Genomic DNA, 27,681 nt, shown 5'->3' with positions numbered 1-27,681 from the left:
CAAGATTGCGACAAAAACTGAAAAGTCTCCATGAATGTAAGGCTTCATCATCATTCATGGGGTGTGACATTGATAGAAAATAAGTCGTTTTTTTGGGGAGAACTTCTTCAAGGACAAGGTTGGGGACAAGATTAGGCTTGGGGATCAGTTTTAGGGTAGCTTTAGGGTGGTTGGGATTGGGTTTGGTTGAGGGAAGATAGGTACTTATGCTCCCATTCACATAAACAGAAAAGACGACATTTATTATATATATATTATTTTTAGACTTCTTCACACGTACTTATATTTTCTCCAAAATCATTAAAACGTTACTGAACTTATACAATACGTGTATATTATAAGTGAGTCGTGGATGTTGTGTATTTTGTACACAAGTCATTTAACTGAGTTTTAATGACCGACAATAAGAAAACACCAGAAATGTCTTCATCAAATCAAAAAATGGCAGCTGCATAATTCATAATGCTAAAATCAATGTTCTTACATAAATTAAGCATCCCAAAGTGACATGACAATTTAGAACAAAGGAATTAAAAAGTGAGTGTTGGGGGGGGTGTTATACCAGCAGCGATTAAAAAACAATAAGAAAACGTTTTTTCTATTTAAAGCTAGACACTAAAAAGGGCCTTAAAATGGAAGACAGAATCAGCTCTCCGGAAGACTGTTCAGTGCTTTAACAAAGCTCGAATCACTGTACAAAACCTTGACTGAACATTTCTCCCCCCTATGAAGATGCTTGCATTTTATACTCTGCAATGTATTAATGTATTAGTCATCAGTCCCTATTCCAACTAAAAGAAGACAGCAACACTGCCAGATGTCAAGTAAAAACAGCTTATTGTGTTGCCAGAGAGAAATAAGCAACCAGATAGATGAAAACAAGCCCAAAAGTGACACGCACAGGAGCACTTATATGGTAGATCAGCTATTGAAAATAGCAGATCTACAAAAAGAATCTTTGAAAATCTGGTACAGAACAGGGGGCCCTGAAAGGTGGGGATATGCAGACATTATTATTATTATTTATTTACTTAAAGCATAATGAAATGTTGAAATTTTTGCCTCATATAGGATGATGGTAGGATCACATACGTATAAACCCCTATAAAACAAATTGCTCAATATCGACAGCCGGTCAGCAAGTGGATTCATGAATGTATGTATATATGACTATATATACCAAATGTCCCACCCCATAAGCCTGGCTGCCGGACTAATAGACTAGTGATTAAGTTAACACAAATCTTGTATGGCACAAAATATTTTCAGATATGTTCCATGGACAAATACATATGAATGTTGGGGTCCTTGAAATGAAAATGTTTGAGAATCTCTGGCTAAATAATTCCATTTGGTTCCAGTTACAGACCTGCAAAGGTCCCCGGGGAGACCACACTTTGAGATCTGATGCACTAGATTAAACTGGTGTGTGTATAAGTGTAATTAGGGATAATAAGCCTAGAAACTTGGCAGAGTACTAGTCTGTGTGTAAGTGTGGAGGCAAGTGGAGTGCTGGTAAGCTCAGCCCTATAGCAACCAGACACCACATCAACCCTAAATTCTGATTCAGGTAGTGGGATTCTGCTTTGACTACACAGTCAACACATGACCGAAACATTGCTTCTTCTTTGAATAAATCTCTGTACCGTGCAGTTTGCCTACACGCTCTAAAAAGTTTGTATTCAGGTGTGCAAAAGGTTTTTCTAAACATGCAAGCTTTCCCAACCTCTGTTGTCTTGCGGCACATTGCGAACGTTAGTAGTCTAAGTCCATGAATGGCATAGGGAGAAGGGAATGAAGATAATGAAAGCAGCAATAGGAGGAAGATGAAGTATGTTTGACATGGAGGTTCAAGATTATGTATGTATACAGGCACTGTCACTCACACATTCACAAACATACAGTATGTGCACTCTATTCTCATACAGAGAGAGAGAGAGAGAGAGAGAGAGAGAGAGAGAGAGCACATGCATGCGTACACTCACTCAGTCACTGTAATAGATCTCTATAATTAGTGCTTTGGTCTCGCACGCACGCATGCGCACGCGCGCACACACACACACACACACACACACACACACACACACACACACACACACAGAGTAATAGATCTGCCTAATCAGTATTCTGATCTCCACTGCTATCTGCCCTGTCAGTAATTAAGAAGTGAGACACGGTGGGAAAGGTTTTGACGCGACACCACTCATTCCCTGTGGGAAGGGTTTTGACGTGACACCACTGGTGAGTGCCCGGTCAGATTGTAAATGAGACAAAAGTGAACAGTGTCAGTCTGTCTGCCTGGCTGAAAGACACACTGTTGGAGACAGAAAGGGAGAGATCGCTGATTGAGGCCAAGAAAGAGTGGTTGGCACAGTGACAGGTGATGAAAGAGATACAGCGGCAAGAGAGGCAGGTGTACAGTAGGGGATCAGTGCAACGTTTGTCCCATTTTTAGTTTACACTGCAGGTTAAATGACTGTAGTAAAACTGCAGTACAGAATCCATTCTGTACTGCAGTTTTACTACAGTCATTAGCTCAATGCATGCCAGATTTTTGGGTCCGATGCCGATCCCGATCCCGATTTCGGAGCGTCTTAGACCCCAAATTATTTTGAGGGGTCCCCAGATGATTTATAGCTTAATGTGGAACATTGTTTTATCACTCATCAGTAAACAAACCAGCATATGCACATTTCCAAGGTGACAATTGAATGACTTTTAAGACCTTTTTCATACCAAATTGACCAAATGGTCAAATATTACGTGAGAAAGAGACAACGGAGTGAAAATAGCCGATCTACAAGCTTGCATTGTTGTGAGCTCATAGTTCGGCTATTTTCACAATATTTATCTGTAATCTGAGTTCCCAGAGTTATACAAATGGGAGGGTTGAGAAACATCAGAGTGATATATCGGTCTGGCTCTGGCACAGAACTACTAAAGCTCTTCTGAATCATGATATAACATTCTGAGGGCACTCACCACCAACACCAGTAGCATTTAACAAGCACAGAAGTTGCAGGGCGCCGAGGTGAGCATGCAGGTGCCATGGGGAGCAGGGTGGGAGCCGACAGCCCAACACAACACCAGGTGTTTCCACTAATTAGCACCTCCTACTCTGCTTGAACGTCCTAATTAGCAATGCTGGAAAGTACATACTCAAGGACTGTTACCTAAGTACAATTTTGAGGTACATTAATTTAACTTAACTTTTAAATATTTATACTCCACAACAAATTTATTTTATTTTTTTGCCCCCTTTTTTTCTTTTTACAAAAACTATAACTTAAATTTTGAATACAGGACTTTTACTTGATACTTAACTTTTACAAAACAATATGAATACTTCCACCACTGCCAATTAGTGGACTCACGAAATCACGATGTAGGGCGCTTCAGTCATCCTGAATTATGTGAATTCTATTCAGAAATATTATTCAGACATAATTCAGAATATATATATATATATCTCTGAATGCTGCTATACCTTAATTTAATTTCCTATGTGATGGCTGCTGTACTGAGGAAGAGATCAAGTGATTATCTAAACTGCTGCACGGTATGGGTATGAAATTCAATTTCAATATCGACGTTGAAAATATTAATCATTCTTGTCGCGTCAGACAACACATCCGACGCCCCGAGATTATGATGTCTTTCTCAAGCGGCCATCATAATCCGGTTGGCTAGGCCCTGCAGCTGAGCGACGCAGAGGTGACGCAGTTGCCATAGGATAAGCAGGCTGGGTCAGAGGACTGACACTGCACGCTCTCACGTTGCCAGACTGTTGCCTTTCGCAATTTTCAAATGCTTCCGTCATATTCAGTATTTTAGCCGTGACGTGAGTGCCCCCTCCAGAGATACTTCCGGGTCCTACTTTTGTGTCGCTTTTGTGTCCCCATAGTTATACTGTGACGCTCCGTCTGACTAAATCTGAGACGAAAACAACCACGAAAGTCTCATTTTACCGCTTTCCTCGCAACAACAAAGCTGCTGCTCTCCCAAATCTGGCTGTCCCACAGGGAATACTATCGCCATTTTATTTAATTGTGTCAACTAAATCCTCATTAATTGCAAACTACTAAACTAGATTCAACATACTCAAGCCAGCACACATTCTAAATATGCCCCCGAAATATTGCACTGAGCAAATGGACTTTGCTCCTTCAATAATAATGATAATAATAGTCTTTATTGTCTCCACATCATATATTTTCTTTGTCATGGACACGTGTACAAAACATTAATAATTCTACTCGAGTTGGAAGCATATTTACAATGAGATGCGGACGGGACCTGGTGCCACTTGGACCAGGACGTAACGTAGCACTACAAAATGACGTCGGACTTAAATACTGAATAGTCTGGAGCAACAGAAGCTCTGAGAGTCTGAGTAAGCGATAAAGCGGAAGTGGAGCCTCCTCCCCACTTCCGTTTCGACTTTACAGTCGCGCAAATTTATCCTAATATAAATAGAAATCATCCAAGCATATATAGCTTGTTGCTTAGTAGAAATGGAAATATATATATTTTCGTGAAAGGAAATGGCAGCTTCCTTAATCGGATTTCAGGATGTGTAGTTCCAGACTCTATATAGCATTGTTCTAAGATATTTTAAGATGAAATAGTGTTTGAAGATGGAACAGCAATGGAATAGGAGAGTGCTTACTGTATATTGGTCAAACTAACCAACATAACATAGTTCAGAAACATCTTCCATAACACCCTATTAGTCTTAGATAATTAATGAAAGCAAGGTCAAAGCCTCATTAGGCATATGTGAAGAAATAACATATTGAGGGCGGCTTTAACCTTTGCTTTCATTAATTATTGGTTGTCTCAGGCTGTCTGCAAAACATAATTTTACACACGTACTGTATTGTGCTAATTGTGTGGGGCGGCACTGCGGCAGTGGCTCAGGGGTAGAGTGACGCAAGGTTCCCAGTTTGAACCCGGGCTCCCCCAGAGTTAGTGTCCAAGTGTCCTTGAGTAAGACTGTGAAATGTGAAGCCCTAATTGCTCTCGATGTGCAGGTTGGTGCCTTGCATGGTTTCCTCCGGCATCGGTGTGGGTGAATGTAATGCACAAACTATGTAAAGCACCTTGGATAAAGGCACTATATATAAATGCACCATTTACCATATTTTACCAATTGTTTAGGAAAAAGAGGATATATACGACTCCTTTCATGCCTTAAGTTATTTTCACAATTCACAGACTGGGACTTTTCAGTTGCGAGATTTTATTTTGCTTTAATCCAAAGCATTTGGATTAAAGCAAGTGAAAGTTTCTGTTCGTGCAGGAATGTGCAGCATTCCAGTGCTGTGTGGAATGAGATCAACTGACTGTTTTGATTTGCTGTACAAATAGTATCCAGTCTTCTGCATTCCAGTGAGTCCTCGTCATGACCAGAAATTGTGTGTGTGTGTGTGTGTGTGTGTGTGCGCGCGCGCGCGCACAAGGTTAATCTAGTTGTCACCACTTGCTGACAGCACAGCGATTGCTCTGCACTTCCACAGACCCCAATCCTATCCGCATGCACGCACGCACACGCAGGCACACACGCATACATACATACACAAACACGACAGTTTACTGTACTTTCTTTTTTATCACACGATTTTGTAACCCATTTTTCACCCGGTGCCAAATGCCTAAACTGTAATCCTGGGCGCTACCCTCCCTCTGCCAACCAGTGGAGAGCCCTGAACTGAGCTCATGCTTCCTTCAATGCATGAGGAGTGAGCAGGTCGCTTCTTATCACCTGCCAGTGGGAGTTTCCCCGATGGGCTGTAGCGTGTGGAAGTTACATGTTATTCCAACCAGTTCCTTTCCCCTCCATCAGGCGCCCCGAGTGACCAGGGGGAGGCAGTATAGACACGGGGAGAACATGTGAGGGTACTATACCCTAGAACAGTGGTTCCCAAAGTGGGGTCCGGGGACCCCCAGGGGTACCTGAGGGAGTTCCAGGGGGGACCCAGCTAAATGATAGTTTGGAACCAAATGGACCCTTATGGGTCTGGAATTTCAAGAATATAACCATATCGAAATGAAAACGGCAACATTGACTATGTATCGTTTTGCTATGCAATTAATCGATTGTATCAATACTAAATTTTTGTGCATGGTATTTAGCAATTTTTTGAAGAAAAATGAAAAGTTTAGTCGATTAATTAAATGTATTTTAAATAGTTGCTGTATCGATTTCAAATCATTGTATGGTATCGCCATAATAAACCAATATCGTCCATGTATCGTTACACCCCTACTGTTTACAGCCTTCTATGCTGTAGATCTGTGCAAACTAACGAAGAAAATGACACTACTTAGCCCGTGGACCCCCATTTGAAAAGATATGCCAGGGACCCCCATAAGAGAAGATTTTTACGGCTCTAGCAGTGATTCTCAACCAGTATAATTTCAAGGACATGCATTAGTCTACGGGCCACCATTTAATGGCATTTAGCCTGGCTAATCAAGGTCTAAATGTAGACGTCTATATTATATAGCACTCATTCTTGAGATGAGGGACAAAAGTGGAAAAAACATGTCCCACACATAAGAGCCTTATTTATGTTAAAAAATAAATTAATTCATCAAAATAAAAGCACTTGCAAAGTTATATGTAATACAGTTGTGTATTCTTATGACATTAATTTCATTATATTTCTTTTCATGCGCCTGATGGAGGGGAAAGGAACTGGTTGGAATAACGTGTTCATTCCACGCGCTACGTCCAACCAGGGAAACTCCCCCCTGTCAGGTGTAAAGGAGCGACTTGGATACTCAGGCATGAAGGAAGCATGAGTTCAATTCCGTTGCTCTCCCCAGGGTGGCGGAGGGTGTGTAGAGCCTGGGATCACATTAGATAATTGACACGGGTGAAAATAATGGCCGGGGACGCCCACAGCGTCCCTGGCGGGAATTGAACCCGGGACCTTCCAGCTGTGAGGTGACAGCGCTACCGACTGTGTCCCCCAGTTTACTGATGTGACAACATATCAAGCCTTCTGATTCGGATGATTTGCATTAGGGACAGTGATTAAAATACGAAGAAAGAGATATTGAGGAAATAAATACTGTACATAAAAATAAATGCATACATGGTACGCACACACACACGCACACGGACGAAAGACAGAATGAATGAATGAAGGAAAGAAACGAAGGAAATATTATTTTCTTGCTTTTCCTTCTGTCAATGTGCATGAATTCTTGAAAGGAATGATTCTGAAATACTGGGGACGTTTATTTTGTGCGAATAAAGTGCATGAATTCAAGCTGCTGTTTGTGCCGTGAGTGCATCCACACAGAGAACCTGAATGTTGTGTGGTGATAAGAGATGCCATGATTATTTTATTTTTTAAACAAGGTCCCAAATAATAGCATCAACCTGCAGGAATGAATAGTTCCTTGAGATGCATTTTTTTATCGTTTATTCGTCTTTTCTTTTTATACATATGTATGAAACACACACACACACACACACACACACACACACACACACAGTCACACACACACACAGTCACACACACGCACACACACACACACTTAAGGAGGGGGAAAGTGGAGTGCAGAAAGCTGCAGACACACACAGCGAGCAATCACATCAGCTTCAGTCAAGTGCCTGCATGGGGTTGACATCAGTCAGGACATCATGTGGCCACAGTCATCACGACACTGAGACAATGGCTCATCTTTTTTCCTCAGACTGAAGAGGTTGTTCGCCATGGATTTGAGGCCTCTCTGAGACGGCGACCTTCTCCAGATAAAACGGCAAAGTCCCGTTGCGTTCTCATTTTTTTGAGTGGTGCAACCACTTCTACAACCAGCAATGCCCGTGCGTACCTACCTACCTACCTACCTACCTATGTGTATCTGAGCACGAGTATGACTTATTAGTACCAGTAGGGGGCGCCAGAAACATAGGGATAGTGCTGTGCCTGCTGCCTGCTAATGAGAGAGAGAGAGAGAGGGAGAGAGAGAGAGGTGGGGGGGGGGGGGGGGATTGCACCACTCAGTTCACATGAGGGGGGGGGGGGGGGATTGCACCACTCAGTTACACGAGAACGCACACAATTTTGCTGGGTGGGGACCCCATATGGAAGCCCCTTTTGAGAACCACCGCCATAGCGAGCATGTCTGTCTAGCTGCTTGGTATGCTATAGAACTAAGCTCAGTATACTGTACGACCACAGGGCTTCACAGGGGGAGGCTAACACAAGGCAGCACATCACTAGAAGAGGTGAGCTGTTAGCCATGCAGGACCAACTACACCACAGTACTCCCAGAGGAGCAGGCTAAAAGCACGGATAATCATCAAAGATCCTAGTCACCCTAGTAATGGACCGTTCACTTTGGTGCCATGTGGCAAATGGTACCAGAGCATGGGATCTCGATCCGGTATATCCCAGAGCCATAAGACTCCTGAATTAAAAACAGTGATTCTATTTTCATCCACACAGTTGAGGATGCTCTACTGTACAGTATGACGCTACTACTACATTATATTGATGTTGATAGTTGGATTTGTTCAGTCATGCAACAGAAGAGCAAGGAATGGGGATGAAGCAAGGCATGATGGGAACAAAGCAAGGGAATGGAAGGGAGAAGAGAATGGAGAGATAAGGCAGCAAGGAATAGGGAGCGAAGAAGTGACTAGTGAGCAAGGAATGAGGAGAGAGGAATGGAGCAAAAATGGGAATGAGGGGATAGGGAGCAAGGGCATGCACACACACACACACACACACACACACACACACATTGTGTCACACACACACACACACACACACACACCAGAAGGCGATTGATGGATTGAGAGCTTAATCTTCCAGACCTGGTAGACTCTGCCAAGACAGGAAATTAAATAGATAAGGCTTTGGGCTCCACCTTGGACACATCAGGTCCACAGCTTGCTGTTAATATTCACAAGCCTTCTGGTGAAGTGACAGTCACTATACCTGCAATACAGTCAGCCCTCCACAAGGGTGGAGGGCTTACACTGTTATGTTATTTCAATTTAACTTGATTGTTTATATTGTGTAAATTGTACAGCATCTTGTAACATTGATTAAAATTTTCAAAAGGTGCTAAAATTTACTTTACTTTAATTAATTTACTTACTTACTTACATAATGTACTTCAATTCAATCCAAATTGGCATGAGAAAACATTTGCTTACATTGCCAAAGCAATATGCCTGCAGTAAAGTACAGCAAGGTCTCTGGACTCTGAACGTTTTTGGCACGGACATTAAGGTAGCCTACTTAGAAACTAAATGTTTTGATTTTGCATACATACATGGTTTGAGGGCCTAATCAAATCCCTCAAAGATAAAGTCAGGTCAGAATGGACGGATCAAGGGTCATATGCCTACTATAGGTTGGGCCCCAGAACCCATAGGTAGCAACCAGTTTAGAGAGCTAAATTGGCTCCCAGTAGAATCCAGGGGTACCATGGCTGGGTTGGTTCACAAGATCAGATATGGCGAGGTCCCGATATAAGTACACCGTTTTTCACGAGAGCCAGTGTAGCAAATCTCGCCATCCTGCTTTTAAAAAAATGAAGTTGCAATGACATAGGAGCCAGTGGAACTGCCTCGAAACCAGTGTCAAACTGACAATCAATCTGAGGTCTTTTAAGCAGCAGACAAAAGTTATATTAGAAAAGGTTCCCCCAGAGTGTCATTAGTCTGGGGAAAGATAGTGGAGCGCTTTTTTGTGAATCTACTGTATATAATAATAATAATAATAATAATAATAAAGCTTTATATAGTACCTTTTAAAACAGCGTTACAAAGTGCTTCACAAAAGAAACAATAACAGTAAAACATCACACAAAACAGGACATTTTAAAACAATGCAAAAGAGTCATTCAAATACAAGCAAACAAACAATTTGGTAGACAATAAAGAATCTTAAGGCAGAGGAACAATCAGTAAACACAATCAGGAGAAATTAGGATTAAAAGATACCGGTAGTCCATAAAAGAGCGATGTAAGACGAGGAAAGTGGAAACGACTCAGCAAGCCTGATTTCCTGGGGCAATGCATTCCAGAGGGTGGGGCCCTAAAGGCAAAGGCTATGCGACCTGTTGAGTTCAGGGGGCCCTTTGATAAGGGGTGCTTATTGGAGGATCTCAGACTGTGGGCTGGTATATAAGGGGGCAGTATAGGTCTGAGATATAGGCTGGAGCAAGACCTATAGTCATTTATAACACTTAAATGTGGTGAGTAAAATTTTATAATGTATTCTAAATTCTAATGTATTACTGTCATTACTGTCATTTGTTTTTTATTGTAATGTATTTTAAAAGAGGATTTTTGTATGTTTTCTGTTTTGATGTGTCTATACATGTAATACTTAATTAGACCACCTGGTGTGCAGTCCAATAATTAAATGGCAGAGGTTGGACAAAATTGGATTTTTTTTGTTTCTCACCTGATTTTGACAGGACATTAGGTCTACTAGCCAGGATAAACAATCTACCGTAATCTGCTCACTGCTAATACCCAAGATGCCACCATTGACAACCTAAAAGCAATATTTTCTAAATTTCAGTATCATGTGACGTGTCAAACTAGGGGTTTTTCATCATTCTGAATCCATTCCAAGCATTAGTTTTGCCCACTCCTTGGGCTAAAAACGGCCATAAATAAAGTCAAACATAAAGTGACGTCCTCCCCCTCAATATCAAACCACAACAGGTGTGAGCAATGGCTACCCAGGCGCAGTGTAGCAACTAGCACCGTAGCAACAGAGAGAGAGGGCGGAGATTGTGAGGGAAAGTAAGCAGAGAGAGAGAGAGAAGCAAACAATCCATGAGACTCACCACTACTGCAATAGATGTTTAAAAGAAAGATAGTAGTTTCCATATTGCGTGGCAGCGTGGTGTTGATAAACAACGTTGATAAATAATAAATAATCCTAAACGTTCCATACACTCAGCACAGCTTTGATTTCCCTAGCACCAGGCGAAACTATCGCACTTCCTGTAATGGCCGGCTCTTCAAAATAAGACTCACTCACTGAGTATCCGAAGAGAGCAATGAGCATTACCATTACTCAATCTAGGTTTTATTTTGGAGTTCATACTGGCAAGTTCATTTCTTTCTCTATTTGCAGTTGGAAAAGAATAAACTAGGTGAACCCATGCCATTCTCAATAAGTTAATTAATTAAGTAATGCATTTGTGCAACACAGAGCAAAATGATTGAACCAAATGTACCCTTACATAACCTACATATCTGTAACTCTAGGAGTGCACAAATGTAATCCAATAACTATTATGTTGTAGGCATTATCTATTATCAAGCTTTGCTGTTATATCCAGTGCAGTGCCATATCAAACAATCTGAAAAGTTTTGATTGCGTCAGAGCTAGACCATTAAGTAAACAACTGGGCAGAGCAATGGGCAGTCCTTTCACGAGGAAGGGTGAGGGGAACTTAACCTGGGAACTGCCCATAGATCCAAAGTCCCATTTGTCCGAACATGCACTGCTCCCGTGCTTGCGGTTAGGTTTAGGTTTGCTCCCGTGCTTGCGGTTAGGTTACCACTTAGCCTGAGCTAACGTGTTAGGTTTCTGGTCTAGAGGGGCGGGTCGCGGCTGAGATTTGCGCACGCCCTGATTGGATCTCATCGATCTGTCCGTCACCCCCAGCCCCTCCTCTCCCCCCTAGTGCATTGCTACGTCACATAATTTGGAGCGACGCCCACCCGGAAGGGTTGACTCCCACTTTTAGACCAGAGCGGCCAATGCGTTCCTCCAGGCTTTCAATTTTTGCACCAACAAAAATGAAAGCCTGGTACCGAGGCTAGTTACCACTTAACCTTTCGTCGGCGTCACCAGGCTTTCCACCTCGGAGGAAAGCCTGGTCTGTGTTAGGGCCGATTCATACTCTTATTTTACCGCTGTTTCGGCGCTGTAGTGCCGAAATTATTTTTGCTCGTCAGAGCCAAAGACGTCACATAGTTGGCACTACAGAGCCGAACCGACTTTTATTCGGCTCTAAAATAGGAGTATGAATCGGCCCTTAAGGCCTATGCATAGTCCAGTTTTCGCCGAAGAGGTGACCACTGAAAACTACAACATGTCACGCTGCGGTGGTAACCACTCACACAACACATCTCTCTGTTTTTCCTAACCGTTTGCAATGGTGGTTTTCACTGTTTGGCACAAAGTGCAGCTGTGTGATCCCTCATTGTTAATTAAACTGTACACTCTCAGTTGAACAAACATTCCGGCTATGTGAACATTGCCTCTACAAGCTCAAATCTGCTATTTTTCAAAATAATATTTGTATACATTTCTTGAGACATTCTACATGAGTAGCCTACTTTCCACCTTGTTACTTACAGTATTTCTATACTGCCATGACCTTTACTCAAGTAATGTGAGTACTTTTCCCACCACTGTCAAGGCGTCTTTCATAATGCAATGTGACACAGAACCTGCGGCAGACGGGGAGCTGCCGCTGATCGCTCGGATGGAATGCGTTCGTGCGTGACTTGAAAAGGGCGGGCATGAAGAGAAGCCAATTTTGAAGTAAAGCGTGCACAATTGCACAGGCAACTTAACAGTGCTCAAAAGCTGCACCGTTAACAGACAAAATAGAGAGGAAAGAGATTTTGTAAGAATATAAACTGCACTGAAAGCATGCATGGATTAAGGGGGACGCAAACTTGGATGCACGCTGTGTGCCAGTGTGTGGTGCACGGAAAATGGTTGAAAAGCTCAGCCAGCACGTATGCAGGAATTAGTTTCATTCAGTCCTTTAATCCATTTAGGCCTGACCTCGAAATTTAAATTTATTTTCACGATTTTTCAAAAATAGTAGACCTACAAGCTCGTAGCGCGCTATGAGCTTGTAGATCTGCTATTTTTCAATAGCTAAATTATAACATAATGTTTAAAACACCAAAAGGGGTTCCTGCCCAAAATGGGTAAAGGATCAAATTAAACCCCATGGCGATTCCGAGAGTACACCTTCATCGGTTCATCCTTCATTAATTTAAGCATATTTATTATGTATCATAATTCAATTCTCGTGGATGATGTGGATAATTTAATTGTTTGTAAGCAAATCAGATGTTACAGAGTAAAATCCTCAGTGTACCCACTACCCTCACGGCTTGCATTCATTTTGTACATTCTCAGAGTTAAATGTGTACTGTAAACCATCACCACATTCTCAGAGTCAAATATGCAAACCATCACCATCAGATACTCTCAGAGTTGTGGTGGTCTTTGAAATTAAAAAAGTTTGAGAACCTCCGGGTATTGAAATGATAAACACGTACTTTGCTTTCGCATTGCACTGATTGAAATGGACACTTTGTTTTGTGTTGGGAATGAGATAGATATGCATACGGTAATGACACTGTAGCCTCGATACCCAGGCTTTCATTTCGAATGACACTGTAACCTTGTGTTGTTTTCCTGCATAGTGCAGCAGTTACAAGTATAGGTAGTATGCACCATTGTATGCTGTAGTGTAGTTCTTTGTACCTGTAACTCTGCTATGCTGACACTGGGCGAATGAAATTCCCCTGCGGGATTAATAAAGGTATCTATCTAATCATGGCTCCTAAGTACAGCCATTTTGGGTGACCATTTTGGACTCCTACTGTATGTTTGCTTAGATTCCAATGGATGTTGTACTTAATGCTTTACTTACTATGGTCCTCTAAACATCTTATTTGTAGTCACATTATGTAATGTTGCACTGTATATAAATGATGTGAGTAAAATGGATATTCAACAGCCTGTAAGAAGAAATGCAGTACATTTTGTCCTTTATTTCAACAGAAGCTTGTTGAAAATGAAGAAACAAATAAAGACGTTCAAAGATGAAGCAACTTTTAATTTGAAGTATCAGAATCCTAGACAGAGACCTCTTAAAAGTCCACATCTCAGCTTTTTAAAAAGACATTGTATAAGTTGTCAAATTATTCTAATACATAGAGTTATAAACGATAGCATGGAGGTGGTTATACGACAGTTTCTCACATTACCCGGAAGAGAGAGAGAAAGAGAAAGAGAGAGAGAGAGAGAGAGAGAGATTTTATGCAGATCGAGTAATGACAGTTTTAACATTTAACACTGACCTGTTATTGAGCTTAAATACTTTGTATGGAAAACATGACACAGCCAAACACAGGCAGGATGGGGCGATGGAGGATGGGAGAGGAAATAAACAGGCGGGAAAGAATGAGAGCCCTGAAAAGAGCAAAATAAAGGTGGACAATGGCAGATGTAGGGAGAGAAAATGTGTGATGCAGTAGCAATAATACATACATTGTAGAGAAACAATGTGTGTGTGTGTGTGTGTGTGTGTGTGTGTGTGTGTGTGTGTGTGTGTGTGTGTGTGCGCGTGTGTGCGTGTGTGTGCGTGTGTGTGTGCGTGCGTGCATGCGTTAGATTTTTGAAGGTAACCTTGTCTGGATGTTCTCTACATACATCATTATCAAACAATTTTACTCAAAGATGTCATTTTCAATTGAGGGAAAAGTGTATTTTCTAGCTGAACAAACATGATCTTTGTCGAACGACACTTGTTGAAGATATAAATCAGCCTTTATAATGAGCCACTCCAACAGACAACTCAGGTCAAAGCTTCAGTTATGTGTTAAGAAGAAAATGCAACAAGAAGCATATTCTCATCTAAAGTAAAAATGCCATCTATTGTTATGCGATCCTTTATTGTTGAGATAGAGTGGCTCTGTTTTCATAACGAATGGTTCCTTCACGCACTGTAATGGGGCTGCGGCACTCTGAGTGCTGTGCCTTTGTTCAGAAGAAACATACCTCATAAAACGCCCCTTGGTTTTCTCTTGAAAAAACTGCCAAAATCACAGGACCAGAAAAGTATAACCACAGAGCCACAAGTGCACAGGTTGAAGTGCAGTAATATAATATAACATACACCGGCAGTGTGGCTGATGAGTGATAAGCTCAGCGTTAAGGTACAGTAGGTTGCAGTTACACGTGTGGATTCTTTGGTTAGTTTGGTACTGTCCAAAGCGTTATAAACGATGCAACACTACTGCGGCGTGTCCTCTAAACATGTAGGCCTATGCCAGATTACAAGCATTGATGCAAACAGATGTTTGCCATAATGATACCATATTATGACAGATTGCTACTGTAGGTCATCTGGTCCATGCTTTTAGCATTTAGTTAGCAAAGGTTTGTTGACAAATGTACACTTTTTCCATCAAATTAGGCACAGTTTAATGTGCTTTCCCGAATGGTTTAACTATTTTGGCCAGGTTAAGATCCCAATCCCAGAATAGGGATGCTCAGGTTCAAGTGGTTAAACAACAATGACGGCATCATCACTTAGGCTGCAGCATAAATAATAAACATAAATAATTATGTATATGCTTTTTCCAGTTCTGTAATTGGTGCCTTTTAGTGGAAAAGCAGCTGTAATGGTAGGACAATTAGAGAAGTAGATATGACTGGGGGACAGGCAGGGTGAGTTGGGGATGGGGTGGGTGGGGGGGGACTACGACTACATGAGTGGGGGTCATCATTATGATATCACATAATAATCATCACTTTGTACATTAGGCATTTTACTCAGTCTGGCAGAGCATACAGCAACATGATTGTTTTTTTTTTGTATCAAGCCTCTCAGAGCAAGTGTGCCTTCGAAGTCATGATGAATAGTGTAGCTTATATGTTTATCCATGCTTGCTATGCTAGTGCTAGTGCTACACCACAAGATCATGAGTCTTAATGTAAACAGACTGACCTTTTACACGCTCATATTAAATTAACACTCCGGATGTTGTGGTGCATACCCTCAAATGATAAATAATACTAATAATAACGAATGTTGTCATGACTGTAGCCAAAAGGGTATGATAGGTAGTCAGTTGTTTTAAGAGGCTTTCTAGTGGCCAATCCTGGTATGCGGAGGCAAAGGTTGGAAACATAAACAGAAAAGTTTGCATGACAAGTACATTTTTAACCTGGATGTCAGGCAGCAAAGATGCGTTAGGGGAAACAAAATGTATGCCCAATTGTCTATGTACAGCATGAACAAATAAGATAATTAAATGACAAAAAGGAGGTGAGACAAACAAAACAACATTATGCAAAGAAAACCAAATGTTGAAAGTGTTAAATAGGTGGTTAAAATTACTGATCCTGAAGCAGGACTTTTACTCCAAGTAGCTTGATAAAATACTGTCTCTCTAATAATAATAATTCACATTTTTCACTTACTGACTCTTACCCTTTCTGCACCTCATCAAAACATAAAATTTTAAAACAATTACCATGAATTGAAAAACGTATGATTGGTAGATTATTTTGATAAAGTGGCGACTGACACACACTCTATGATCAGACAAAGTAAATAATAACAGTAATAGCAAATGAAAATAAAACATTATCAAAATATCTATTGGCTTTCACTTAACTATTTAACAACACACTGAGAAGCAAAAAAATAATCTAAACGAGAAAAAATGAAATAATTTAACATATCTTGAGACATAGGAATTTACATTATATACAGCCATTTTAAATTAACACGTTTTTGTTCATTGACTGGTAATTTCTCCTTTTGTGTCCTTGGACTTGAGAAATCTCAGTTCCTAAAGCTGTTACTGCCAATCCTTTTATAATCTCTAGTCAGAGAGTAGATCCCAGTAGATTCCAGTGCACTAAGGCTTCCTTCAAGCAATCATGTCAAGGGCTCGTCCCAGCCAATCGCATTTCTTCGAAGTGGTGATCAGTTTATTTCTGCCCCGGCGACAGAATGTTCCAATGGCTTTGGAGCATGGCAGACATCCACACTTTGATTCAAAATAAAAATAAATTAAAAAATATATAGAATATATATTTATAAAAAGAGAACTGAAAGTGTCACCTTGGGTAGTTTGATCTTGTCGAGCTGCAAAGGTTACGAAAAAAGCAAACCGTTCGTCCAGGGTTTTCAGTTCCTCTTCATTTTTCTATATTATTTTCCTTTTATCCTTGTTTTTTGTTTTTCATAATTTTTTTGCAATACTGAAAGTAGTTTGTAGGAAAAAAGAGACACGTTTACAGCAAATGTACATTTTTAGCAGGTAAACAAAATGTAAAAGTGCTTTTTTTTCTTATTTTTGAAAGACTGCTTTTGTTTCCAGTGTTTAGAAAGAAGTAGGAGGCACTTGGGTCCATCTCTATGGCGACAGACAGTGAGTCAGGCCACACTTCTAGGCTCAAGGATTGGAAGGTCAGGTCAAGGTCAAGGTCCTTGCACACGTGACAACTAAGCGGGCAAACGTGGGACCATCACCAAAGACAGGTGTTTCCATACAGAACGGTTAAGTATGTTTGACAGAAGTAAGAATTAGACACAGGACCAGCACTATGGGGCACAGCAGTTGTAATGGATCACACACCGTTTTGTTTTCGCACATGGTTCCAAAGATGTTAGCTCTTCTGATCGCAGTAGTTGACAAAGACACGCTGTTCCTGTTCTCATGCTGTGACTGTGACTTTACTGCCATGTAAAGATACAACTGCCCTAAGTCTTTGCATTGGTCGAGGTCCTGACTGTGGACAGTGATTGTAACGATGACATAGCCTTGCACCAATACAGAAAGAGGTGTTGTTTCTTTATTTAGTTTTAGTTTTATTATTATTATTATTATCATCAATTCTGACATGCATCTATCTCTGTCAGTCTTGGACACTATAACCGCAAATATCCACTGGAATTCTGTATATGTTATGTATTATGTATGGAGAAGTATAGATACTTCTCCATACATAATACATAACTCAAACGGACTGTACGATTGCGTAACAGCTATGGCTATTAAACATTAAACATGGACTGCCAGTGTCTATCTGGGGTTCGTGTCGAAGAATGACAGAAATACAGTCTTGGTCCAAGGCTACGACGACAACATTTCCACAATATTTCAGTTTGGATTTGGTTCCTTCTGTGCTTGCATTAAAACAACCAGCCAAAACGGACATCTTCAATGTGAGTCCCATGGACACCCCAGTTGCCTATACGTGCAGATGACAAACAGCTGTCCAGTCCTGCTCCTGAACCTTCTGGTTCCAGTAAGGCCCGTCCATATGGTTAAGCGTTAAGCCATCACTATGGTACAACACGGTAGTTTGTCCGAAGAAAGTGGTAACACAGTAACTTTGTAAGATCCCAGACTTTGTTTTGGAACATCAAAAAGAGAATAGGATTGTCCAGAAATGGATCAGACCCGACGAGTAGATACCAGACCAGTAGATACTGAAAACGATCAGGAAATAGAATAGAATTTGAATGTTGCAGATACAGCCTTCAGGTCGGATGGCAAGTAATGTGTTCTATCTTATCTAGAATATTGTCTCACCATGATGACACTATGGAGAGTGTTGGTTTATGTTTCCAGTCAACAGGTCTTAAGCTTCAGTTATACTGTTATAGCGTCGGTGCCACACGTCAAAAGTAGCAGATGCTCAGTTTCGCCGTCATGATACCGACGCACAACTAAGTATAAATCAGCGTTCAGTTCTAGAGAAGGAGCAGCAGCATGGCGTCCTTGTAGCACGACCTGGCCATGTCGCCATCGATGGCTCTAGAATTGACAAGCCGTGCAGATGTCTTAAACTCTTGGACAAACAGTCGCTTGGATAAGATTTTAGCCACTAAGTAACTATGTTATATACTGTAGTAGTCTTGCCATCCGGAACACACACAGAGTGGTGTCTTGTCAATGTAACTTATAACACGTTTCATGCTGAGCTTCCCAAAAACCATTGCTCATTTACACACAGTGGGAGTCTAAGAGGATTTTCCAGTGTTTCTGTTGGCCAACACATGTTTCCAGTGATCATCCTGGAACAGACCAGCCAATTCCGGGCCAAGTAACTAAGGCCGTAAGCAAGTTAAACAAATATAATCCAGGAAAAACGATTGGTGACACAAATCTTTAGACACGGTCACACGGCTATGTCAAGATTCGTCAGACTTGCCAAGGCTGTCGAAAGCTAGATAAATAAGAGCCGGGTCATTTCTGGGCCAGGTGAAATTAATATAATCCAGGGAGGGGTATTTGAATGATGATGGCTCTGGTTCAAACCAAGCTGTACCGGTCCAGCCCAGGATACATCCAGAGTGGTATACAGAAATACATCTGTCTTAAAACCAGGTCAAATTACATCCAGGTTTTGATAGAACACAGGCTAGATGTTAAGGCTGGTACAATGACCAGGGAAACAAAATAAAGCCATCCAGACCCAAACCAGGCCAGATAAACAGAATCTCCACGTTTGACTCAATCCAATACACAGTCCATTCAAAGTCTACTGATGTCCAGTTTTCAAATGAATGGGAGATGAGAACCAGGGACACGGTCAGCCTAGACCAGATCACTGAAGTTTAACGAGGTCCAATTGAGTCTATATTGTACTGCAATGCAATCTTCATTTTTTTTTAACTCTAGTGAAGATCATCTACTCCATCCGGTTCCACTCTGGTCCATCTCCGTCCCAGTCCCGTCAGGATCTAGTCCAGTCTAACAGCCGTCTCACTCACATCACTCTCCTCTCTCCACTCGTCTCCGTGTCTATCCCAGTATGTCCAGGTATACGGGCGTGGCTTTCATCAGGGCAAACACCATCTTCTGAATGTCCTTGATGTTGAGACGCTGCTGCGGCTCCCTCTGCCAGCAGCCCAGCATCATGTCGTACACCTCCTTGGGACAGACCCGGGGACGCTCCAGCACCCTGCCCTGGGTGATGCACTCTATCACCTGCACACACACACACACACACACACACACACACACACACACACACACACACACACACACACACACACACACACACACACACACACACACACACACACACACACACACACACACACACACACACACACACACACACACACACACACACACACACACACGTTAACTATTTATTTATGTCCACACAAAGGATATGCTTACAAGGACACATATTATAGTTACATCTGCAAAATCATGGAATGTGTTTTCATGATACAATAGGCATGTCACTCAGTACTCTATGGGTATAAGTAACAGCGTATCCGCCATATATGACGGCGCAATACTTTTTGCCTCCTTTTTGGGCATCCCTAGTTGTTGGAACCCTCTAACAACCACGCACACGCGTGTGCACACACACACACACACACACACACACACCCAGCGTAAATAATACAAAAGCCACGCTTGATAAAAGTCAGTATACACAAGACTAATTTAGATGTATTTGAACTATACAGATGACATCTGAACTCTGGTGTGAAAAGAGGCCAATTCCATTTCACACACGGCATCATTAAGGTTATATTTTGAACAGCCAATGCTAAATTCTAAAATGACACAGACACTCTGTTTCAAAGGGTTTCAATGGCATTCTCAGTGTGTTATTATTAGTGCTGGATCAGAAGGGGTCAAACCATTGGCGTTTCCAGGAATTACATTTTGGTCAGGCAAGATGTGTTAATTGTCGTCCCCCCGCGCACAATCAGTAGCACTAAAGGTTTTCAAAGAAACTGCCAGACAGTAGGATGCAAAGGCTGAAAGGCATGCATTTGCATTCGAATGGGTGATTGAGGGTCGTGATCTACCGCAACGGCCAATGCGTTGTCCACTAATAGTTCTCAGATCTTGTTTTTGTCCTCAGTGTATGGATTCTGGCCAGGCAGAAATGGATTTGGACAGACGGACGGATGCCTGTCCTCGCCTTATTGTAGATACGCCTCTGGGTCGAACCCGCGATTAATTACGGTCGTTGTATTGTCCCCGAAGTACCTCTAAATGCCTATAAAATAATGTTAGCTTTTGAGTCATGGTCATTTAAATATATTTATTGTACGTTGTGATAATGTATCATTTTGGCCGGGGTCATACCAAAGACAATGTGTCATCTCCCACACATTCCTAAGCCATACACATCAATGAATGAAGGATGAATTTCCGTACCTCGTTATTGGCCAGCTGGAACCATGGCTGTTTTCCATAAGTGAAGATCTCCCATAGGATGACGCCGAAACTCCACACGTCACTTTCAGTGGTGAACTTCCTGTACATGATGCTCTCTGGAGGCATCCAGCGGATGGGCAGCATGGTGTGGCCTCCCACCTGGACGCACACGCACACACACACACACGCACGCACGCACGCACGCACGCACGCACACACACACACACACACACACACACACACACACACACACACACACACACACACACACACACACACACACACACACACACACACACACACACACACACACACACACACACACACACACACACACACACACACACGCACGGACATGTCGATCAGTGGTTCTCAAAGTGGGGACCCTAAAGGTCCTTAATTGAGGTGAGATAATAGGCATGCAGCATACATTTAAAATCAGTTTAGCCACTTTAAACCTATACATTGGCTGTTTGTAATATATATATATATATATGATGTTTTAACAATTTGGAATATTTTTAAAACATTTTAACAACACATCTTGTATGGGGGTCTCTCTTTGGCACAACATATTTTTCAAATGGCGGCAACGGACAGAATACACATTAGTTTGGGGGTCCTTGACATGAAAAAGTCAGGAAGAATTCATCATCATAAATTGGTGACTGTTAGCGTGATAGTGTACTATTTGTAGATTTGGTGGCGGGGTGGATATTCCTGTTAACTGTGCATGGCTAATGGAGGTGGATATTAAAAGATGAAGTGTGACGGACACAGAATGTATGTCCCATCATGGCGCATGAAGATCACACAGAGAGTGAATCATTACTCATCCTGTCTAAGTTCAACTGTGACTGCTGGAAGGTCATGAAGCAGCTTGACTAATTTAGTCCAACACACACTTCCTAATGGAGACTATAATGAATTACTTCCTCCTAAGATACAGGTTGTATAAACCCCCCCCCCGCCCAAACCCCCCTCCGCCCAACTCCAAGGGTGGGCCTCAGGGAGGCTTATTGGAAAGATCCAACTATTATTATTATTACCCCTATCGCTTTTTGTGTTATTATTATTATTATTATTGTGGGGACGTTCAGCTTACTGTGGCGTCGTGCAGAATCTCTTGGGTACTTTTCTGAGTAGGTTTCGGGATATTTTACTTTTAAAATCAATGGTGGATTTTGGTGTCGAAACTTCTTCGTACTTTTACCTGGAGACTCAACACTTAACTCACAAATTAAAAACACCACCTTACTGTGGACACTTTACCTTTAAATGTTTTGTTGTTTTTTAGATATTTCATTTTTAAAACGAGTGAGTCAAACTTTGGACTCTCCCTATTCCTTCATACAGAGAAATTCAATTCACAGTTCAAAAAAGCTACCTTACTGTGGACGCTTGAGATTATTCCTTAATTGCAGTGTTCGTAATATATAACTTGAAGACTAGTGCCCAATGCATGTCAATAGCCATGTCATTTAGACGTGAAGCCGACGTGAGGCCTCATACATTCTAACTAACGATTATGTCAGTATATATAGACTGCACGTCTGCTGTGCAATTACAATACTGGTGGTTCTCAAACTTTTACATTTTATAGACCATCATAACTCTTGGATTTACAAATGGAACCAAATGGACCGTTACGGGTCCATTTGGTTCCATTTGTACACTCAGAGTTACAGACCTGCGTTAGGGTCCATTTGGAACCCCCTATAGAAATAATAATAATAATAATAATAATAATAATACATTTTATTTATAAGGCGCCTTTCAGGGCACTCAAGGTCGCCCTACAGGTTTAAAAACAGTTGATACAAAACACAATTAAAAGCAAAAGCAAAAAGTAAAGTACAGCTTGCAGCAGAAGACAGCAGAGGTCAGCCATAAGCCCGTTTAAGCAGGTGGGATTTGAGGTGGGTTTGGAAAATGGTGATAGAGTCCATGTTTCTAATATCAGGGGGGAGGGAGTTCCAGAGGTGAGAGGTGAAATTGTTAATTGGATTTGGAACCGTTAACGAATTGGACCGTTAAGAGGGAATCGTTAAGGAACTGGAATCGTTAAAATCCTAAAGGATCTTTAACCCTAATCACAATACAGCTGGAGGATATACGGCTATTTGGGGGTCATTGGCGGGGAAACATTTAGGAACCCCTGGTGACTAAGCCAGTGACAAAGACCCCTATACCTTCTACATTATGCCATGCTTCATAACTTTACCTGTCTCCTCCAGCCTTCTATTACCACTTGCCCTTACTGTTTTTATGGCTATGTGTCCTTCAAAGTCAGCAGCATAGTAAAAAAGATGAATCAGTTAATAAAAACGCACCAAAAAACTAAAAACAAGCTATTATTTTGCTAACTAAGGAGTATTCAATAGATACTGTAGCATCCCTGGGCACTCATAGTAGCTGGGGAGAGACTTCTCCGCATGCCCAAAAGCTTGCCTATAATTTGCTATTATTCTGTTATTGTGTCATCAGTAATTGTTTGCCAGGGGGCAATGCGTTGGGAGGAGTTATGTGTCTGTTGAGATTAATGCTATTGGGTTTGTGTGAATGTAATCATATATTTTATGTGTATGCGTTTTGGGGGCAAAACCATGAGTGAGAGGGGGTATAATCGTGTTGGACTAACATTTGTCATCATTATGCAGAGAAATACTTCCTTACATTGTATTTGAGCTGGGTCCTGCGATAATTATGATACATTCTGCCAAGATGTATTGAGAAGGTTTCAGGCTTCATTACATTCAGGGTAGGCTAACTGCCATGTGTTTAAGGGTGTAATTCGATGGCAAATGTATTACTTATTCCATCATTATTTTTACTCGCCGTGTTTGAGGCCCAGGTCTATAGCTCTGGAGTTCATCAGTGAATGCAGTGAATCAAGGCCTGTCTGAGTACCAAGTATCATTCTCAGCTCTTATGGTAGCAACATTCAGTGCTTGTTTGCGAGGCAGCTCACACATCCCTTGACTACATAGTTAAACTACTGTGTCACCTGCCCCTTCACATTCAATAGATCTCACATCCCTTGACTACATGGTTAAACTACTGTGTCACCTGCCCCTTCACATTAAATAGATCCCGTGATCTTTGGTGGCCATATGTAATTCCCTGGGATCTAGTAGGATTATAGTATAGGCCTATAAAGGACATGCATCCGAGTTATGCCCGGGACAGACAGACTCAAACAGAGATTCAGTGAATTCATAGATAGGCTAGACCATAGACTACGGTACTAGGGAACGATGCAAGCCAGGAATGCATGTGCCCCACCTGGTTATCCAATACCAGTTGTACCCATAATATCTCTTTTTATGCATTATGGAGATCTTTGTGTCTGATTGTGTCACTTTTATTCCCATATTTGGAGATATCTGCATCTGTCTGTCCTTGTCCCTTTCATGCCTATATATCTGTACATGTGTCCCTTATACTGTAGGGAGATCTCTGTATCAGTCTGATGTACTGTATCTTATTGTTTTCTTTGCTTACTGTAAATCGCTCTGGATTAAGAGTGTCTGCTAAATGCCTACATTGTCTGTCTGTCTGTCTGTCTGTCTGTCTGTCTGTCTGTCTGTCTGTCTGTCTGTCTGTCTGTCTGTCTGTCTGTCTGTCTCTTTTATACCACTTATTGAGATCCCTGTATCTGCCCTAAACCTAATCTTTGGATAACAGTCCTTTCCCTTAGTTGTATTTAACACTATATATGGGCATATTGATTATAATGGTGGTTTTAAGGATTTAATTTAATTCCTTGGCTTACTGTCAGTGTGCACAAGGCATTTGGACCTGATCAATACAGTAGTTTGTCATCTTCGAGGTGCATAGAAAAAGTACAAATAAACCATCCGTGATTTAAGGCATGTCCATATTTGGCAGAATCCAGGTGATGTAATCATTGCCTCAACATCAATAAAATCTAACTGGAAACAAAACAATGTATTCTTAAATACACTCAACTAAGATGTTCTAGCGAAGCCGGCTCGCCTAAACCTCATAATGAATGTTTTCAACTAGGCCTACAACATGAAACTTTACTGTCTGTCGGGTCACCCAAATTTCCCTTGCAATGTCCTCAAATTCAAGTCCACCACCATCATGTTGGACTGCGGACTGGATGCCACCTCTGTCCTTAACTTCCTGCCCCTGCCTCTGGTACATAGCCCGAGGCTCTCCAAACTGCCCGGCTGGGTATCACAGGATGGAATGCTAAGCATGGAGAAGGAGCTGAAGGTGTGTGAGGGTAGAGTGTTTGTGGACGCGCAGCCGGAGTTCTGTGTTCCTGAGAGAGAGCTCCTGGATCTGTCTACCGTCGACGTCATCCTGATCTCCAACTACCACTGCATGATGGCCCTGCCGTACATAACGGAGAACACCGGCTTCAGCGGGACCGTGTACGCCACAGAGCCAACTCTGCAGATCGGCAGACTGCTGATGGAGGAACTGGTCCACTTCATGGAGAGAGTCCCTAAAACTCAGTCTGCCACCTGCTGGAAGCACAAGGAAATGCAGCAGATGCTCCCCGCACCACTGAAGGGCGCCGTGGATGCGCAGACATGGAAGACATGTTACAGCATGCAAGAGGTCAACTCCGCCCTCAGGAAAGTGCAGCTCGTGTTCTATTCGCAGAACGTGGAATTATTCGGAGCAGTGCAGGTCTCACCCGTTAGCTCTGGCCACGCATTGGGAAGTTCCAACTGGATCATCCAATCGCATCATGAGAAAGTGGCTTATATGTCTGGCTCCTGCGTTCTCACCAACACACACCCACAGCCCATGGACAAGATCTCCCTGAAAAACAGCGATGTTCTGATTCTGACGGGCCTCATCCAGACGCCCACCTCCAAACCAGACGGGATGCTGGGAGAATTCTGCAGTAAGCTGGCGATGACGATTCGAGCAGGGGGCAACGTGCTGGTGCCGTGCTACCCGTCAGGGGCGATCTATGACCTGTTTGACTGTTTGCACCAGTTCATCGAGAGCGCCAACCTGGGAACAACGCCTTTCTATTTCATCTCGCCTGTCGCCAACAGCTCACTTGAATTCTCCCAGATCTTCCCTGAATGGCTTTGCCACAACAAACAATCCAAGGTCTACCTTCCAGAGCCTCCTTTCCTTCACGCCGAGCTGATCCGGAGCAACAAACTGAAGCACTACCCCAGCATTCACGGAAAATTCAGCAGTGAGTTCCGCCAGCCATGTGTGGTGTTCACCGGACACCCCTCTCTGCGCTTCGGAGACGTGGTCCACTTCATGGAACTGTGGGGAAAGTCGAGCCGCAACAGCATCATCTTCATTGAGCCGGATTTCCGCGACCCAGATGCCCTGGCGCCCTACCAGCCACTGGCCATGAACTGCTACTACTGTCCCATTGACAAACGGCTCAACTTCAAACAGGTGTCCAAGCTGCTCAAGGAGGTGCAGCCTCTCCGTGTGGTGTGTCCAGAACAGTACACCCGGCCTCCCCCGTCCCATTCCCACCGCTCAGACCTCATGCTGGAGCTGCAGCCTCCTCCCATCCCCTACCGACGCTGCTCCGTGCTCAGCCTGCCCTTCAAGAGGTGCTACGAACGCGTCCACCTACTGCCCGAGCTGGCCAGATCATTAGTGCGCTCCGAAATCACGCCGGGCGTCTCGGTGGCGCCCGTGACCGCCGTGCTGCAGTCCAAGGATAACAAGCACACGCTGCAGTTGGTGCCCAGCACCCCGCCAACGGCAGCAGTGGCAGCTCCCCCCAGCAAGAAGAGGAAGCGTGCAGTAGAAGAGCCCCCAGTGGAGGTGGTGTTGGCCCCCAGACCCCTCCTCAGCGGCGCTGTGCCTCTGGCAGCTCTCCTGGCCACGCTGCACAAGAACGGCATCAAGGTGAAGGTGGACGAGACTGCCAACGGACACACGCTGGACCTGGAGACGGATGACACAAAGATCCGGCTGGAGGAGGGTGTGACGCACATCGAGTGCAACGACCAGATGCTGCGCACTGTCATGCGAGACTTTGTGCTCCGCTTCCTGCAGAAACTCTGAGCGGACCCGCGGTGAGTCCTTCTCCTGTGGGTGTGCTAATGCTGTGGTTCTTAAAGTGGGTGGTGTGACCCGCAGAATACTTTGATAATATCTGGAATTAAACATTACTTCAGTTTAACCACTTAAACCCTCCGTTACCACTTATTAAACACTTAAACCCTCTATAGTAAGACGGACCACCAAACCTTGCCAAAAATAGCCGATCTACAAGCTCACAACGAGTCACAACATACCACGAGATCATGTAGTTCTGCTATTTTTGGTGAATTTTACCCCCCAGAATAGGGATACTGGGGTTCGCCAGCACTGTTGTTGCGCACGCAACGCCATTAGCTTCCTTATTGGCCACGGCCTTTCCACGCTGTTTTCTCTGAAGATACGCCGCTGTCCGTGGTGGTGATCAGATCGGTGAGGTTTGGAGCTCGTTTTTGATTTTGCGGTCATCGCGATTGGAATAGTGGCGTTTTCTGGAGAAAGGATGGACATTGTCTTAGCTCACTAGCATTAGCGCAATTGCTAATAACATTCAAGATGGCAACAAACCGGACGCACGTTATAGTGAAATTGCCTCGAATCACATGGCACACGTGTGCTACCACTTTTGTCCACCAGGTGACACTCAAAGTGTTAAATGTCAAGTATGAAGTTATTTTCAATTAATTGTCGTAATGGAAACTACTATTCTT

At 42.6% G+C, this 27,681-nt stretch overlaps 2 protein-coding genes across 2 annotated transcripts in view; one reads left to right on the top strand and one right to left on the bottom strand.

The window, feature by feature from the left end:
• Positions 1-19,576: 19,576 nt before the first annotated feature.
• Positions 19,577-27,681, bottom strand: part of LOC308313606 (NT-3 growth factor receptor-like) — a gene marked incomplete at its 3' end in the record, with an annotated part of 222,417 nt that continues 214,312 nt past the window's right edge. The window contains exons 17-18 of the mRNA XM_080760819.1: positions 20,963-21,121; positions 19,577-19,762 (exon numbers count right to left, since the gene is read on the bottom strand). Coding sequence (XP_080616945.1) covers positions 19,577-19,762; positions 20,963-21,121 — 345 coding nt within the window. The remainder of the gene's footprint in view (positions 19,763-20,962; positions 21,122-27,681) is intronic.
• LOC308314276 (integrator complex subunit 9-like) lies at positions 25,001-26,995 on the top strand (the record flags this gene model as incomplete). Its single annotated transcript, XM_080761817.1, has 1 exon — positions 25,001-26,995. The coding sequence occupies one exon, from the start codon at positions 25,001-25,003 to the stop codon at positions 26,993-26,995; it is 1,995 nt and encodes a 664-aa protein (XP_080617943.1).

This window comes from Protomyctophum bolini, assembly GCF_963924005.1.
Source record: "Protomyctophum bolini genome assembly, chromosome: 4".
NCBI lineage: Eukaryota > Metazoa > Chordata > Actinopteri > Myctophiformes > Myctophidae > Protomyctophum > Protomyctophum bolini.
The sequence above is the reverse complement of the archived record's forward strand: the minus strand, read 5'-3'. Positions and strand labels throughout refer to the sequence as shown.